Here is a 16,967-nt window from a genome sequence, read left to right as displayed (position 1 = left end):
ATGGGTAGAGCGGCCCCTCCTCAGATCAGTCCCAGGTTCTTCCCCCTCCTTTAGCCCAATCTGCGCCGGTACCGAACCCCCGAAACCCCGGTGCGGCCCAGATATTTTCCTACATAGCACCTGTCTAAAATGAGCAATTCCCCAATTTCCTATCCCCCCGCCTTGCCAGATTAAATCGGATTTCTCAAGCCCATGTTTTGTTTGTTTGATTGTTGATTTTGACTTATGGACAAAACAATCAACAAATCCGGAACTCCTCCCTCCTCTCTCCTCCATTGCCTATCGACACCGGTGGATTCAGTCGCGCCCCTCGATTCCCCTCCCCCCTCCCCCTCCAGCTCATCTTCTTCCTTGCTCTTGCTACGCGGTTCCATCAGCTTGTCGCCCACCCTGGCAGGCACTGCACAGACTCCCGGTCTCGAGGGTATGGTCAAGGCGACCATTGGGGGGGGGATAACCTGACCAATTACCCACTTATTTAAATGAATTATGGGTCTATCTGACCAATTTTATGATTGGCTGTATTGAGGTGAAGTGGGTCCACCTGACCATGGAATTTTTAATCGGTCAGGTGCACGGACCAGTTACTGATTGCGTCCCACTACTGATTGGGGTGCATACCCCATATTAATATTTAAATCCCTATTCCATTCTGATTCTCTTCCTTTTCCCTCCGTAACCCTTTCAAATCGTATGCGCCCCCCCCCCCTGGCGCACCGATTCCTAATTACTTCCGAATCAGTTCAGAAATCCGACATCATGCCTTCATACAAGGATTCTGTAAGTACAATGGAATCGGTTTAGGATCGATTCAGAACTGATTCAGAATCAGGACGATTACAAGACCTACAAAGAAGGTCTTCTCCAGGGCGGCAAGAACCACCGCATGGAGGATCTTCCTCCCTTCGAGTTCAACGAGGTAAGTGATTCAGAAGCGATTCCACAACGATTCAGAAACAGTTCTGAATCGATTCAGGCTGGCGAAGTCAAGCTCGCCCCTGGCGAACTCTACTGCCGCTGGGGTGGTAGATCCAGCAGCATCACGTGCACCAAGGTAATCAGAATCAGTTCCGGATCAGTTCAGAACTAATTTCGAATCGATTAGACGGAGCGGTTCTCGAGCGAGTCGAACCTCAAGAACCACATCAAGAAGCACAAGCTCGACGGGGTCCCGGCCAAGGTTAAGAGCCGCAAGTCCGGCGCGAACTCCGTCGAGGAGAACGATGATGCAGCTGGTAAGTGATTCTGAACTGATTCTGTACCGATTCTGAACTAGTTCTAAACTGATTAGGAATAGAATTCTACGACCGCATCCACGGCATCGCCATCGGCGCTCGCGATGACAGCGAGCTGCAGACTCCTTCCAAGAAACGGAAGGCGCAGACCCCTCCCCCCTTCTTGCCGTGCCCACGCGCAAGCGGGGCAACCAAACTGTGGTAAGTGATTCTCAATCGATCCGGAATCCTTTTGGAACCCATTCTGAATCGATTCTGCAACAGATCAACTTCGCCGAAATGCGTCGCGCCGCCGGCTTCCCTGCCAAGGGCAAGTGCACCTACTGCACCACTGCCCGCAATGCTAGTAAGTTTAGAATCAGTCTTGAAGCAGTTCAGAACTAATTACGAATCGATTCAGAATGTCCTCCCGCCCTTCGCGATCAGGAATGTGAGGTCTGGGCCCGCTTTGAGGATGATGAAGAAGATGAGGCCTGAATCAATTCAGGATCGGTTTGGAACCAGTTTGGGACTTCTTTCGGGACCGATTTGGAACCGCTTTAGAATCAATTCTTTATAGATACCCGGGGCGTTCGGTTTTTAAGCTTTTTTTAAAAAAAGCATTTCTAAATCAATATAGAAATGATTTAGAATCGATTCTCTACCTATCCTATATGCTATCAAAGTCCTAACCTTCTCCGCCGCTCTGCTAACTCTAGTTCCTTTTCTTGTAGTTCAAGCTTCTGTTTTTCAACTAGAAGTTTTCTTGCTTCTAATTCTAATCGCTTTTCTTCTAATTCTAGACTTTGCTTCTGTAAGTCAAAGTCATCTTGTTGTCCCTGTCTGATTTCGTTTCTTAAGTTAGAAATAGATGTTCTTTGGAGAGTATTTGACCTAATAACCCCAGAAGATGAAGCATGGGAAAGACGAGGGGATCGATTCCGAATCGCTTCTGAAAGACTTCGGGATCGATTCGGAATTGAGGATGGACTTCTTGAATTAGTACCCCTTGAGGGACTAGACGTAAAGAGTCGGGTTGATAAAAGCCTTTCAACACGTTCATTATCTAGTTGCTCACGGGATTCCCTCTGGCGTTGGCGTTTAAGTTCTAAAATAATTTAGAAATAATTATTAATAAATATTAAAGTATTTTAACTTACGTAAACGGCTTGCAGCTGTATTATAACGGCTAATAATAGAAACATCTTTCCAGGAAAGCCGGATTCCTAGTGTTGTAAACACTGTATCCTGCTCTAAAAGATGGCGATCGTATTCTGCACATCTAAGTACTTTTGAATTAGTTCTCAACGCATTCCAAACCAATTCCGAATCAATTCAGAAGGGATTCCAAACTTACTTCTGGATACATGTAAGTAATGGTAAATACCGATTACTCCAAGTATATGAGGCTTCATGTAAAACCTCAACAGTATTTGTATTAGGTATGAATTGACTCCAATCTGATAAGGGGATTTTAGAGCAGTTCTGATTAAGTCCAGCTGCAATTGTTTTTCGGGCTTTATGTTGAGCCCATGCTTTTATTTGAGGTTCAGCTAAGTAAATTAGTTCCCAAGTGATTCTGAAGCGATTCGGAAGCGATATAGAATTGATCCTTACTCTCAAATGCCTGACATAAAGCGAAGTAGTCTTCTGAGGAACGGCAGAATAGTAGGCTGCGCATTTGATTCCATAGAGAGTCAGGGCTACGGTCTTCTGTACAGTATGCCTCAATCCCTCGTTGGAAATGAATTAAACAGAAGCGTACAGAGCGTTCAACCTGCCATGCCCATGGTCTATGCTCTGGGTCACATTCCAGAGATAGATATTTCCCAAACCCTAGATAATTAGTTATAAATCGGTTCTGAATCGGTTTAGAAACTATTAAGAACCCATACCAATAAGGTTTTTATGGTCTTGATCAACTGTAATACCTAGTAGACCCCTACCATGAAGGTGTTTCCACTTGACTTTATATCCAAATTTCTTATAAAGTAGTTTAAACACAATTGTATACATCTGCTGATACATTTCTGTACTTTCAGAATTGGTAAAAACTCGGATAAGTGGAATTGCTAAAATAGTTAGGAATCTGTTAAGAATCCGTTCTAAATCGATTTAGAAGCGATTACGCACCTTTCGAAGATATCGAATTATACCATCCCCAAATAACCTCAACTTCCTCCTTTCCAGCTAGATGTTTATAGTTTGTATCTACCTGGAAAGTATTAAAAGCCTCTTTCTTCCATAATTCAGCTTGCTCTGCATGAAATACAATACATAGGTATGTATTGCCGTCATCATTAAAGTACTGAATATACTATAAGTAAATTAGTATTGAACCCGCTCAGAACCGATTCAGAATCACTTCATACCCGAATTTGACGCCTAGTTTGAGCATACTGGTATTCATACCAAATCGCTAGACGTGAACAGCCTGCTGGAAAGCTAATTGCTTCTTGTTTACGGATAATTGAGCGTAAGAAGTCTGTATTTGCTAGACTTTGATGAACGCTTGTAATAGTCTGGCTATTATAAGTATCACAGAATTCCTGAAGTTCGCGAGATTGTAGGAATGCATCTAGAATCAATACTGGATTAGTTCTGAATCGGTTCGGAAACGATTCTAAAAGGATTCTCACTTAACCCCGTTCTAGGTTGATTGATCTTCTGGACTACCTGTTGCAGCCCAGATATAATACCAGCTGGGGCTCTAACTGGTGGTGGTGGTGGATGTAAATGGACCCCATGAGAAGTTAGAAGAATAACTGGGGTAGCTTCTAGATCAAGCGGGACCCAGAAGTTCCATTTTACTGAACACGTAATTTGAAGAATTGTTTCAGGAACGATATGATTAGCGTCTAGATTGATTCAGAATCAGTTGGGAACCCATTTGGAATCGATTCGATACTAATTTACTTACCGCATCGTGTAATTCTCCTCTTATTGCTAGCAAAAAGATAACAGCTATCAGTAGGGGAGCTTTCTTCTATACTCCCCCTTGAAGTATAGTTTTGATTAGAGGTAAATATAGCTGGAATTCGATTGGAGGAAAGCCAATATAATGGTTTTCTCCTTGGAGACTTTGTGACCAGCAGATGCAGCGGGCTGTAATCTGGGAAGTTCCTGGAATATACTAAAGTGATTCCGAATCAGTTCCAAAATGATTCCCAATCCATTCAGAAAGGCTTCTTACCCCATACTCTGTATTAACTACTTCAAGACTACATCTTTCTGTAAACGGTCGGCAGGCGGTATGTTGTTGGAAACGTTTTATCTGTGCTTGTGCCCATCTATTTATAAGTATTAGTATATTATTTCTAAAAGGGTTCCGAACCCGTTCGGAATCGATTCTGAATGCTTACGAAACTGCTTTCCGTTTGAGATCATACTGTAGTACCTCTGTTCGTAATGCTTCAATACTTTGCAAGATTTCTGGGGTAACTTTCTGATGCTTCCAGCATGGAAGATTCTGATCGAAATAAGAGCATGCCTTTCCACCTGTACAAGTGTAAGTTGAACGTAAACAAACAGCATTTTGAAGGAATGCTGAAGTCGTCCGTTTTGGTGGGAATTGCCGGGCATGGTTGTACTGAATCTGTGATGTAATTAGTTCTGAAGTAGTTCGGGATCGATCCCGGATCGATTCAAAAGTAGTTCGTTTACCATTCTCCAAGGCGATTTAATATCCTCCTCATTTAAAGTCCTTATATCAATAACATAAAGGACTCCATTCTCACTTGTTTCTGGATATTCTATAAATGTAGGTAGAAAGATTACTTTTTGAGCAAGTACATGAACATCCCTGAGGCTATTATGCCCAGAACGGGTTGCCTCTGATGAAACAAGTGTTGGAGGTATTTCTGAATCGGTTTCGAGTTGATCCTGAATCGATTTAGAACTAATTCCAAAGTCGTTCTCATATATCCCTACCTCCTCATTTACTGGTAAGCCAGACTGGGCCTGGGCTGGTAGTTGATAGTAAAGATTTAAGTCTTCTTCAGCTTCTGCATCAAGACTAGTAGGTTCTAATAGAGGACTTATTCCCTCTAGGCGAGGGAAGAGATTTTCAATCGATTGAAGAGCCATTGTAAATCGATTCGGAACGGATTTGGAAGCGTTTAAATGTCGTATGTTCTTACAAAAAGTATGTCAAGGGTGAGGTTTCAAACCGCGCTAAGGAATTTCAACCTGACCATAGCTAACTAGCTGACCATGGTCAGCTGATCTCAGGGTAGCCCCACAAATCACAAATAAGTGGGTAATTGGTCAGGTTATCCCCCCCCCCCAATGGTCGCCTTGACCACACCCTCCCGGTCTCCGAGACAGGAGAGTCGAAGAAATACAGTAGCGGGAGAGCCCGACCACAAAAAAGGAACTGCAAAAGAAGAATTTTTTTTTAAAAAAAAGTCATCACACAAAAAAGAAGGGAAGAAAAAAGAAAGCAATGAGGTGTCTTGGCCTATAGCGTCTCAGACAAGAACTGCTCACGGGATCTCAAAGCGAAGGAAGAGGGGGGAAAAGAAAAAGAGGAAAGAAAAGGTTATTTTCTGTACTACAGAACAAAAGGGGAGGGAAAGTGACAGACCATAGGAAGAAAGAAAGAAAGAAAGAAAGAAAAAACAGGAAACTGATGACACCATCCCCGGAGGACCCTGGCCGTTCGTCCCAAAACCTTTCTTGCCGCAAACCGTGCGTCCGGGCTTCCGCCGCAGCCACCACCCGAGGTCCTCCCGGACCACTAACTTTCTTCTTCACTTCTTCCGCCACTCATTGTGCGTATATGTGTGTTATATTTTGTGTGTATATGATCTGGGCCTGGGGAGGCGCTGCGACACTTTTTATTTTTATTTTTTCTAAACCCAATTCCCGCTCCTCTCTGTCACTCTCCTTCTCCCCTCCCATATTACCTACCGTCAGGTTTCCCGTCCCGTCCCGAAGGAATAGACAATGAATTTCGGCCGCATGCACTACATACACGTATATCCGATGGAGATTTGACTCGGACCGCATTTGAGACCTTGTTCAACCCCCAACCCTCCGCTCTCCCCGTGCGACAAAGGTCTCTCTATTCTGCCATCAGAGACAACGAGGCAGGCTGGTGGGCTGGTCCGTGTTATCTGAATGGTTTCCTTCGTCCCGTTATCCATCCGGTTGAACCGACCAACCCTCTAAGTTGAACCCCACCGCCGCAACCGCTAACGCATCAATCATGGGCGTTTGATGCTACCATGTGTACGACGGTGCGAGTTCTATCGGCGCTCAAAGGCAGGAAATCCGATTATGTGGAAAACCTTTTTAAGGTCTCTCTCCTAGAGATCCCAGACGTCATTTTATACGTAGACTTCTTCACCCCTTCCTTCAGCCCAGTTAATGCGGGCAGCGCGGACTAAGAGGGCGATCTAAGGTACACACCATAGCGGTTCGTGAGAAAAACTACTCTTTGTTCGGCTCAGATATGACGTCGGGCAGCCGCAAGCCAACCGTGCCGCCTCATTCTAAACCAAGCGCCACGAATTGAAGACTGTTGGCGTCAGATCGATCGTCTCGTCTTGCGACAACCGTGTCCCGTGGATCATGAGCCTCCCTTGCCTGCCAAAAAGAAACGGGAACGGGCTGGATGCTGTGGCTGTTCGGGAAGAAGGGGGGGGCGGGATATATATATTCTGCTGGGTATCAATTATACAGAAGAAAGAAACAACCAAAGAACTAAGGTACAGCCAATATTAAGATCCACGAGTTCTACTAGCTCACTGCTACTCCCCTTGCTATCAAGCCAAATGATTTATGATAGGTTTCGTCGGATCCATTCTGCCCAGGAACAGAGATCCTCCATCACCTCGAGCAACTTGCCCAGGTCTTGCGGCTTAAGCTGTTTGTGCTTACCCTTATCCGCGGCAGCAACGTCTTCGCCGGCCTCAGGTACAATGTTCTGCGAAACGATATGGACTACTCCATTCGGCTGGATTTGCAGATCGACATTGGCCGTTGCGTTGCGGAACGGGAACACAACGTGGAGCCCGGCGGATGGGTGGACGGTAAGCACCACATCAAGTGTGAGCTCCTTCTCGTCACTATCGTACGCCTTAGACATGAACTTCTCATACTCAGCCTTAGTTGTTGTTGTCGTGTCAACCTTAACGATCGATTCGTCCTTTTCTGGCAGTGTGTCCCCAGAAATATCAGACCCAAAACTTCTCTCCAGCAACGTTGAAATCAATGCATATTGACGAAGTATGGGTAGCATTGCAACGAGCTGTCGGGGGTGGGAGAACGAGAGCTCCGTTACCGTTTGTCCGTAAACTGGCTTGTAGATGAGCAAGGTATTCTTGTGCTTCCGCGACGACGTCGTGTTTTCGTCGCCAGGAATCTGCACCGTCCGCTTGCAGGAGATAACTCGTAGTTCACTTGCATCGTGATTGCTTCCCTCAGGTATAGGGAAGGAGATGCTGTCGAACGTGTAGGTGGGCAGTAGCATGGGCTGAGCTGCCGCGCCTGTAAGCCCATGCAGCGTGTTCCATACGGATTGTGGAACTATCACAGACGGTGTGAGCGTCGTTACGAACTTTACGTTCGGAAGCTTATGTGTTGTGCCATCGGGGTGTACCACATCAACACCCTTGTCCTTGTTGTCGTCGGTCTGTGGTAAGTTTGTAGCTTCTGGTTCTTGCCAGTCAAGTGCTAGGCCTGACTGTCCAGCCAGAATGTCGTCAGGGCCGGGCTCGGCTACTACTTTCTGAGAAATCCAGTTCTCTGAGACTCGGACTGGCTGGAACATTTCACCATCCAGAGCTTTGCATCCTATGAGAATGGACCAGACCTTCTCCACCTTCTCGCAGTAGCGCACCGTGTCTGGTGTTTTGGGTATGACATGGCGCCTTTCTGTCCAATACTCGATGCTGAGGCCTACCATGTCCCTAGCATGCATCATCGGGCGACCACTTTTCGTGCACATGACCGTAGTCTCAAGGAACCGGTCTGGCTTTCCGCTCATGGCTGGATCCTCCCGCAATTTAGACAGCTCCCACTTGTACAGTCTCTCAAGACTCTCAAATATGCCGGCCAGCGCCTCCTGACAGTCGAGTCCGGGAATGACACTGAGCTTATCAAGGTTCGCCAGGCGCTCCAGATTTGCAGAAAACTTGTCCAGAGTTTTGGTTAGGGGGCTTTGGTCGGGACGAAGCTGTAGGTCCTTGAGTAGAATCTTTCCGGCCTGATCCTTATGTCTGGTTACGATCGGAGCCGACTCCGGAAAGGTCAACGAGACATTCTCCACGATGTTGTTGTTCAACACAATATCCACCGTTAGAGCCTGACCAGCAATAACTAGCATCTTCGTCTTTCTGCCGTCCGGCGACCGGTGCTCGTCCCAGATGCTAGTAAGACCTGTTCGGAGCGTCAGTCGCTCCAGGCCAGCTTCGCTAACTCGTCCTTTTGCTTTCTAAAGACACAGCAGTCAGCTTCCATCACGACCATATCTTGGCTTCTAGGGCTTACTCCAAGAATCTCAATGACCGTATCGAGTCTCTTGATCTTATCATCCTCGCTGCCGAGTCCTCCCAGACCGCCGAAACCACCAACGCCAACATGGTCCAGCCCAATATCCAATCCGCCACTGATACCCAGGGCCCCCATCGCTGCCGCTGCGGAAGGACTGTCAAAGTTCAAGGCTCCATTTGCGGGATGGCCCATGAGGGTCGTCGAGGTTGCAGGCGATTTCTTAAACTGCTGGGGGGAAGATCGAGGTCCTCGAGGAGAGAAAGCTGCATGTGCTTGAGATGCCGAGAAGGGTGTCGAAACTGGAGGCGTTGCTGCCGCAAGCTGTGAGGGTGTTCTGCCTTGCTGTGAGGCGGCATGCTTCATTTGAGTCGGTGTCGCCATTGTCGAAGTGGACAAGTCGAGTTCGTGCGCGATCTTGCGTCAACCTGCGAATGTATGCAACCACCCTGTGGAACTATGCCAATTGCTATGTAATCATGAATTAATTAATTATTTTTTTTGGTGCCAATGCGAAAGACGAGTGGAGCACGAATGGTATGAAGAAGCAAACTATGAGAGTGAAGAGTGGGAGACGACAGCTTCGTCTGGAGTCGAGTCGCAGTAAATCGCGTCCCACACTGGCAAGGGTAGGTGGACGGACGGCACCTTCCAGTACCACTTCTGCTCGTGGCTCAAGAGGTGGGGTGGAGCTAACCGGGGTTTAGCCGATGCAAGCCTCAACTTTGGTCGGTACACACTCTGAACGATACCTATTGCACAAAAGGAAGGTGAACGGTTTCACTTAAAGATCTCTGAAATAGTCATTATCTTGATTTTCTTGGAAGTCCTGATCATGCGTCACTAAACTTCTGTTCTTTAACGGTATAGATAACCTAACTCTATTTCAAATTTCTTCAACAACCAAATTATTTGCAGTATGAAATCTTTCATTGATCGACCTGAAAACATATCCTGGCGCCAAAATCAGAGAGGCTTCTCTTAAAACCCACGTTTGACCTAAGACGGAATGCGGAAGCCCTTCCATGACAGTCGAAAGAAATATCAATACACTCATCGATTGAGTAAGTGAAATAGTTGTGTCGCTTGATTGATAGTTGACACTTTGGACAATCGATTGCGTTTGTAAATTTGCTTTACCGCAAAATATGCCTATGCCTCGGTCTTTTCTTCCTGGTAGTTTATGAGAGCCCTGTAGCAACCAACCTGCGGGGGTTCTTGAAGTAGGGACACAGATTAATGGGACTTTGAGGCGGAAAATCTCGAGTAGTCTACGAATTAGAAACCTAACACTCTTGATCCATCGGCGTGGCCCATGGGTAAGTAGACAAAAGTCACCCGCTTGGCATTGGTGACTGTTGTTCCCAAGCAGCCAGTATCCATTGATCATATCTTCAAAGACTATTGGTCCGCTTTTTTCACTTGACTTCACTGCATGTGGTAGAGGCCTCAACTCAGCAGCGAGAAGGGAGTTCGTATCTCTTCAAGTCTGTATTTTTTTGAAGCAGCAATAGCTTTTTATTTCCGTTTCGTCAAGTCGTTACCTAAAAGAGACAGTTTCCAACACACGTCTCACACTTTTTGTGAAAGAATAAGAGTCGTCATAAGGTCATCATCCTTCCCTCCCTGGCATGCACTGATGCCAGTAGTCCCCCTTTGTATTCGAAGATAGAAAAGGAAAATGAAACTTGATAATGTAGGTGATCGATCCTCCGAGGTGGTGTTTGCAGGCCATGTTGCCCAGATTCATAATAGACAATAGCAAGCCGTACCCAACCCCTCCAACTCTTTCGTGTATGTTGCCTCGGAGGTCCGTGGGGAAAAAAAAAAGAATAAAATGAGAAAAACATGAAAGCAGATGACCGAGTCTTTAAGATTAAGTCCCCCTCCATGCAAAGCGTCATTCATCAGCATTTACAGCCATGACGGGCGTTTAAAAACAGGGAATGAGAAATCGTCAACTCGTCAGCGTTGTCTCTTGGAGCGTTGATGCCGATAAGTCGTCTCGCGAATACAAAGACAAGTAAGAAATGGTGTGCAAGGAGTGTCGAGAAGCCTCTTTATAGTGCTTCTAGATCATCAATCATGCCTCGTACCCCAGTTTAGCCACAACGCTTCCAATGAAGCGACAAGGGCAAAGGGTGAAAAAATCGACCCGGTCAAGACTCCCTTTACCTTCGTCGCGGCTGCTGGGCCATAACGGGAGGAGCTCGGGGCATGGCGTCGTATGCTGTAGCGGGGACAGAAGAGTCCATAAGAGTCTTTCTACGCTTCAGGTCCATGCCACCGCCGCTCAATGGTCGCTGTAGGTCGTCATCCTCATCGCGCCCGCGTTTAATACCGCCGGCGCCACCGTTCATCTGTGAGGCGTAGCCGTTGGACATGGAACCCATGTCAGCTTGGGGTTGATAAACGTCGTTACCGCTGTTTCCTGGCGCAGAGCCGCGGTCGCTGCTCATTACATTATACAAGTTGCTTGATGGTTGCTGAGGTACGCGAGGTGGGGTGCTGTAGCCCGTTTGCTGGGAATAATAGGGCTGGGGAGCAGCCGCTGTGCGGGGGGTGGCGCGGCCGGAGGCAGGCGGGTGGTTTGGCGATCCCGTCATCTCAGGAGACAGATGCTGGTGGTCAGTGGGCAGGCTGCCAACGGCAGGAGCGGAATAGTTGTACGAAGTACGGCTGGCATCATAGGCACCGCTATCATGGGTGTACTCCGCGTCGTGTTCATGCTCAGCTTCCTCATCGCCGGCAGGCTGGGCAACAGCTTGTCCGTTTTGGTCCGCGTGCATAATGCCATTGGCGGGCTTCTGGTCCTGAGTGCCCGAAGTCGTGGGGCGCGCTGAAGGGGGGCCCATATCGTTCTTCGCGTACGGGTCACTCTGGCCATACACGGAGCGGTCTTGAGACGCCGGGTTGGTTGTCTGATACGGGGACTGTTGTGTCGGGGCGTTGTACATGGGTCTCGAGTTATCGTATTGCTGCGTGCCAGACTGGTACGACTGCATGTTCTGAATGGTTGTTCCAGGAGGTGTGGAAGCTGGGGTAGCGGGCATTGAGCGAGCGTTGCTTAGACCCGTATCAATGGACATGGGGTTAGTACCTTGAGCAGTGCCCATTGCCTGGCCTTGGGCCCACTGAAAACCGTTGTCAGAAGCGTTCATACTTCCACCCATGACGCTGGAAGCGCTAGTGGGCGGCGTAGGGAATGTATGTGCCCGGTCAAGAGTCGGACGCCCCATCTGAGCGTGGGACGGCAGAGACTGCTGAGGCCCCGACAAACCCATGTGGTGGTGATGTTGTTGGATAGAGGGTAGCCCTGGGCCGCCGGTCTGAGGAGCACCACGCATCTGGCTCTGCTCCTGCTTACGACGTTCGGCGGCGGCCATAACCTGATTGGTTCGGGTCTGGTTGGTAGGGTGGTACAGCAAGGCGCCGATGTTGTGGACGAACAACGGGTATAGAAGCTCCGTAATCTTTTCCTTGTTGGCAAAGTCCAATGCCCTTTCAAAGGGAATCCTATCTCGTATTAGCTTCAGTACGGAGAATGCTTGGCTGTAAAACTCACCAGACACCCTTCAAGTGCATTGGGCCAATCTTGACGACATGTCTCACTTTCTCGCTCTTGAGAATTCCGTCTCTCCGGCCACGGGTCATTCCCGCTACGTTGAGAAGCTTGGTGCCGTTGATCATGTGATTATCTGCAGTCGTGTCAGCAAGGGAATGTGAAATTCAGTCCGAAATTGGACTTACCCTCTCGGCGCGCAACACAGATGCCGCGAGCTTCGACCTGGAAACACAAGCTGCCTTCATCCTCCCACAAAGTGGCCGTCACTCTGGGCTTCATGCCAGGTGGGGCGACTTGACCAGTAGTGTCAAATCCCTGGAAGCCCTGAGTAGCGACGCCGGGCAGAGGAAGAACATTTTGGCCACCCATTTGGTTGGAAACGGCGGGAGGAGCGCTCTGAGGCGAGGTCAACCCATTAGCGTATCCGTAGGGTGGCTGGCCATACTGGGGCTGCTGGTACTGAGGCAGGTGGTTTGGTTGTAACGGCGGGGGCTGTGAGTGGTAAGACATGGCGCCAGAGGTGACAGTCTGGGGCGGCGGCGCCTGGCCGGCGGACATGTGTTGCGAATAGTACATGTCGGCTGCGGGTTGATTCATGGCGGGGTAATTATCGTAAGCACTGATGGGCTGGCTCGAGGAACCAGGAATCGCGGCGGTGACGTGGAAAGTGGGAGAGGGAGTCTTTGGGCCGTTGGAGGATGTGGCCGATGTGAAAGACGACTGGGAGCCGGTATGAGAGCTTGATGCAGAGCCAATGGAGCTGACCCGGGGTGACGAGGTACCCGACGAGTACGCCTGGTACGGAGTTGGCAATGGCAGAGACGGCAATCTCTCGCTGCTCATGTACAAGGGTCTCTGAGCTGTGTGAGCGTTGTAATACGACACGTCGGTCGGTCCCCGGGTTTGCACTTGAGAAATCGACGGTAAATCCAGCTTCACGGTGTTAACCAGAGATTTCTACCAAAGGGCAGACGGTCAGTGCGGTCCGAGTCGTCAAGTGAGCCTCTAGACTGCAACAGCTGCAGAGATTAAACGTAGGAAGAGCTGCGCGATTCTTGACAGGCGTCGAATGGTTGACCTGCCAGATTGGTTTGTCCAAACGGTCCAGGTGTGAGCGCAATTGGAATCAGTTGGAGAAATGACAGCGCAAAAAGATTGCAAAGTTGATTCGAGCGGTGAGGATGCTACGAGTTGATTGGAACGAGGGCCGTGGTACGGAACTTTTGGGCGTAAAACAGATCAGGACGGTCGTGGGCGTCGTAAGCAGTCGTGACAAAAAATCAGGAGCTTTCTATGATCGTGGCATCTGACGGTGGATCGTTGCAGCTAGGATGGGAGTGCTGTCTCTTGTCGAAAGTCGTCAGCTCTAACACCGACTAATTGGAAGTCGTTTGTGGAGGGTTCAAGTTAAAGAGAACAGAACGAATCGAGTTTCCGTTTCTCTACTTGCTTGGCGTGTAGCACGAGGGCGCTGAGAATGGTGAGGGTTAAAAAGCGAGAGGATGCTCTTGTCTTGTGGGAGCTGAGTAACAGGCGGTGGAGGCCGTTTGTATGAAGGTCTATTCAGGCAGGTACCGGACGCAGCACACAAACACTTTCAAGACCAGACAAGCTTCGTCGGCTGCGGAGTCGTTCTGAAATTTTTTCCTTTCTGTTCTCTTCGTCGAGCTCACCCAACTCTTCTAATGCAGGTACATTAGCTAGAGTTGGCGTATAAGATGGGGGGAGGGTGCAGAGGAGATGCAGGAAGAGAATCCAAAAGCAGATGGCGCTTATAGAGAGGAGCGAGAAGGTGGATGAAGAGGCATTGGAGGTAAAGAAGAAGTTTGTCCAGACTTACCGTCCTCGCCTCTTGGGCTATCCTAATGGAATATTGAAGGTGGTTGGTGGAGTCGTGAGAGGTAGAAGGAAAAGAAAGAAGCCGGGCGTGGGAAGGTTTTGTTTTTGGTGGTGAGAAAAGAAGAGGAGGCAGGTCGACGACCACCATCCATACAGTCCATACGCACACCCCCAGCCGGTGCAGCTAAGATCAATGTAGACAAGGTAAGGACAGGTAGGTGCAGTGCAGGTTGAGGTACTTGACTGGGGTACTGCGGTATCCGCAGAGTGGTGCGGGTTGCGGTACTGCGGTACGGGGACCACAGCTCCAGCACAAGCACCGTGGGCGGGTTGAGGACGAGCGGAGTAGAGGCAGGACAGCGAGCACAAGGCCGGGGGTAAGAGGCCAGAGGGTAGGGTAGAGCGGAGTATTGTGGTACACAACGCAAAGGAAGGGGAGGGGGGAATAATACAGCGAGGTAGCGGTGCGGCGGTACGGTGGTCGACAAGGTTGGTTTAGATTGAAAATGGCACAGGCGAGGGCCTGTCCCGGGGAGACCAGAGAGTGGTGGGTTTGGCCGTTCTTTGCTGCTGGATGAGTGGACTGTCCGTCGACCGGGGTGGAAGGAGCCACCATCCATGGGGGAGGGTGAGAGCGAGGGGCCAAAGTACCTAGTACCGGAGGGGGTGTTGAACCAGGCTGGATGGGATGGAAAGAGAAAGAGGAGGAAGAGGGGGGGGCAGGCGACAGAAGGGGTGTGTGAGTCGGGAAGAGGTAAGGGCAACGGACAAGTGGTACGTATCTCCGGAGAGCTCTGGACGAAGCGAAGTCAAGGTATCTTGGCACTTGGCCAAAGCATCAGCATCAGGGTCGGTACCTCTCCTACCTACCTGCCTTACACAGTCCATACACCCACCACAGAGCACCTCGCACTCGAGAAAGAACCGCACACAGAACCACACGCACACTCGATGCGCCGTGCTTCGCTTCTTAGGGAGGATTTGACTTGGGCTTTTAGGACCGGAGCCACCGTGCCTCCGCTTCATCGCCTAGTCCTTACTCCTGCTTTCTATAGCTGTCTCTTGCTCTTGGACTCTATCTTTTGTATTGTTTTGCGCGGCTAGGTAGGCACTCGGCCATGTGCCATTTGGTGCCGGCTGTGTGATCGGTGGTTTTTTTTTTTTGGTCTCCTCCCGTGTGGATACTATTTCTTGTGTGTGGACGGAACTAGACTGTACCTTTTACCTTCCGATTTATCCTCAGCTCTTGCTTGGATGGAGAGATACAGAAGCCTTTTGAGAAAAGTGGAGGCTTTGCTTGTCATGATCGCAATTTCTGTGTCCTTTTTTCCCCTCCCATTTTATCGTCTTGTGTCCCGCTAACTGCCAGGTACCTCAAGTCCCCAGGAGCGTGTAACTTCTCAAAGCACCGCCTTGTGCCGTACCTTGCCTTAGTTAGCAACAACACGTTCTGTTTCTCATCGTCCTTGCACTCATTCCCTAAACCCCATTGCATTTTGACGGCTGCTTCAGCTTATCCGCAGCGGCTTCAACGCGTCGGTAGACGATCCTGCCGTCGGTCTTCGCCTCTATCTCCTTGTCGCTGTCTGGTCCTCTTTCGTCTCTTCTTCGGTCTTGACCACTGCGTCGGGCTGGGGCGTGGTGTCGAGTAAATTCTCAGCTAGCTACCTGAGCCACTTGAAGGGTGGTACGGCGTACTAAGCTAACCGTCGCCGTTCGGTGGGTAGAGAGCGGTCTTGAGGCGAGCCCAAAGCAGGGGTGTGTGACTAGAGAAAATGGCGTAAAGGGCCTCTTACACTCACTCACAGGACTGGACTCCGTTGTTGTTGGCCTTTCTCCTCCTCGGATGAGGGGCGTGGCTGGAGCAGCGTTGCACCAGAAGGAGAGGGGTCCGTTGGCTGCGACTGGGGTTACCCATGGCCTGATGGCAAGCCCAGTCAGTTGCGGTCGGTCTGTCGGCCTTTCAGAGGGGACGCTGGCAAGGCAATGACTGGGCACATTAAAGCGGACGGACGACGTGGAGGAGGAGCTTTGGTGTGGGACGAAAGGGCAGGGCAAAAGACAAGAAGGCCCAGGGCCCAGCAAGCGCAAAGCAGAACTGAAGAGAGAATAGTAGGACAGAATATCATGAAGCCAGAAAATGGACGGGACATCTCAGGCCTGGTCCCCTCACAATCAATTGCTCAAGTACGGAGTACTTTGACGAGACAAGGTACCGATACCTGATAGAGCATCTTGCCTCACCCGACCGCAACTGCGACTGAACCGGGGGACATGGACGTGGACATGGACTTGTGGACTGGACCGGACTGGACTGGCCCAACCCATGGGCCAACACACCCGACCTCAACCGACCCTTCTCTTCCCACGCTACGGATCAATGATACCAGACACCTTGCCATGACCAACCTTTAACCCCGGCGAACTGAGAGCCAGGGCCGCTGGATGGACAGTGAAAATGAGGTGGGCGGCTTGTTCGCAACAGACACACACACACATTCATCCGGATACACACGCATGCCCATCCACGCCATGACACTGGACCCCGAAAGGACATGGGCATGTACACATGGGCATGATTGTGACTGTGGCATCAGAGAGGTGCGATGGATCTGAATTCGAGCTTTCTCTGTCCAATGTCTCCAGCGAGGGTCCAACAGTAATGCGCCTATGAACGTGGTTTGGATGGTCGAGAGCCTTGTATTAATTAGATGTCTTGTCCTGCTCTATCTCTCTCCTGCCATTACAGTTTGGTTAGTTGAGTGGTTGTGGGCACCTTGAGCAGCGTTGGTTCCCTAGAAGGGCACAGAGTATGGCAACTCAAAGCATGCAAAGCCCTTGTGCGAAGGGTCGAA

General features: G+C 49.5%; 3 protein-coding genes across 3 annotated transcripts; 1 reads left to right on the top strand and 2 right to left on the bottom strand.

The window, feature by feature from the left end:
• Positions 1 to 759: 759 nt before the first annotated feature.
• CTRU02_200382 (uncharacterized protein) lies at positions 760 to 1,090 on the top strand (the record flags this gene model as incomplete). The annotated part of the gene is made up of 3 exons (XM_070203682.1): positions 760 to 780; positions 833 to 919; positions 977 to 1,090. 3 exons carry the CDS (start codon positions 760 to 762, stop codon positions 1,088 to 1,090), a joined length of 222 nt encoding a protein of 73 aa, XP_070062264.1.
• A 5,906-nt stretch (positions 1,091 to 6,996) lies between these two features.
• CTRU02_200381 (uncharacterized protein) lies at positions 6,997 to 9,092 on the bottom strand (the record flags this gene model as incomplete). Its single annotated transcript, XM_036718384.1, has 2 exons — positions 6,997 to 8,652; positions 8,709 to 9,092. 2 exons carry the CDS (start codon positions 9,090 to 9,092, stop codon positions 6,997 to 6,999), a joined length of 2,040 nt encoding a protein of 679 aa, XP_036589384.1.
• A 1,787-nt stretch (positions 9,093 to 10,879) lies between these two features.
• On the bottom strand, positions 10,880 to 13,230 carry CTRU02_200380 (KilA-N domain-containing protein; the record flags this gene model as incomplete). The annotated part of the gene is made up of 3 exons (XM_036718383.2): positions 10,880 to 12,224; positions 12,274 to 12,406; positions 12,459 to 13,230. Coding segments are annotated over 3 exons (2,250 nt in total), but the record flags the coding sequence as incomplete, so codon positions are not given.
• Between the last annotated feature and the right edge of the window lie 3,737 nt (positions 13,231 to 16,967).

This window comes from Colletotrichum truncatum (assembly GCF_014235925.2).
Source record: "Colletotrichum truncatum strain CMES1059 chromosome Unknown Contig_0001, whole genome shotgun sequence".
NCBI lineage: Eukaryota > Fungi > Ascomycota > Sordariomycetes > Glomerellales > Glomerellaceae > Colletotrichum > Colletotrichum truncatum.
The sequence above is the reverse complement of the archived record's forward strand: the minus strand, read 5'-3'. Positions and strand labels throughout refer to the sequence as shown.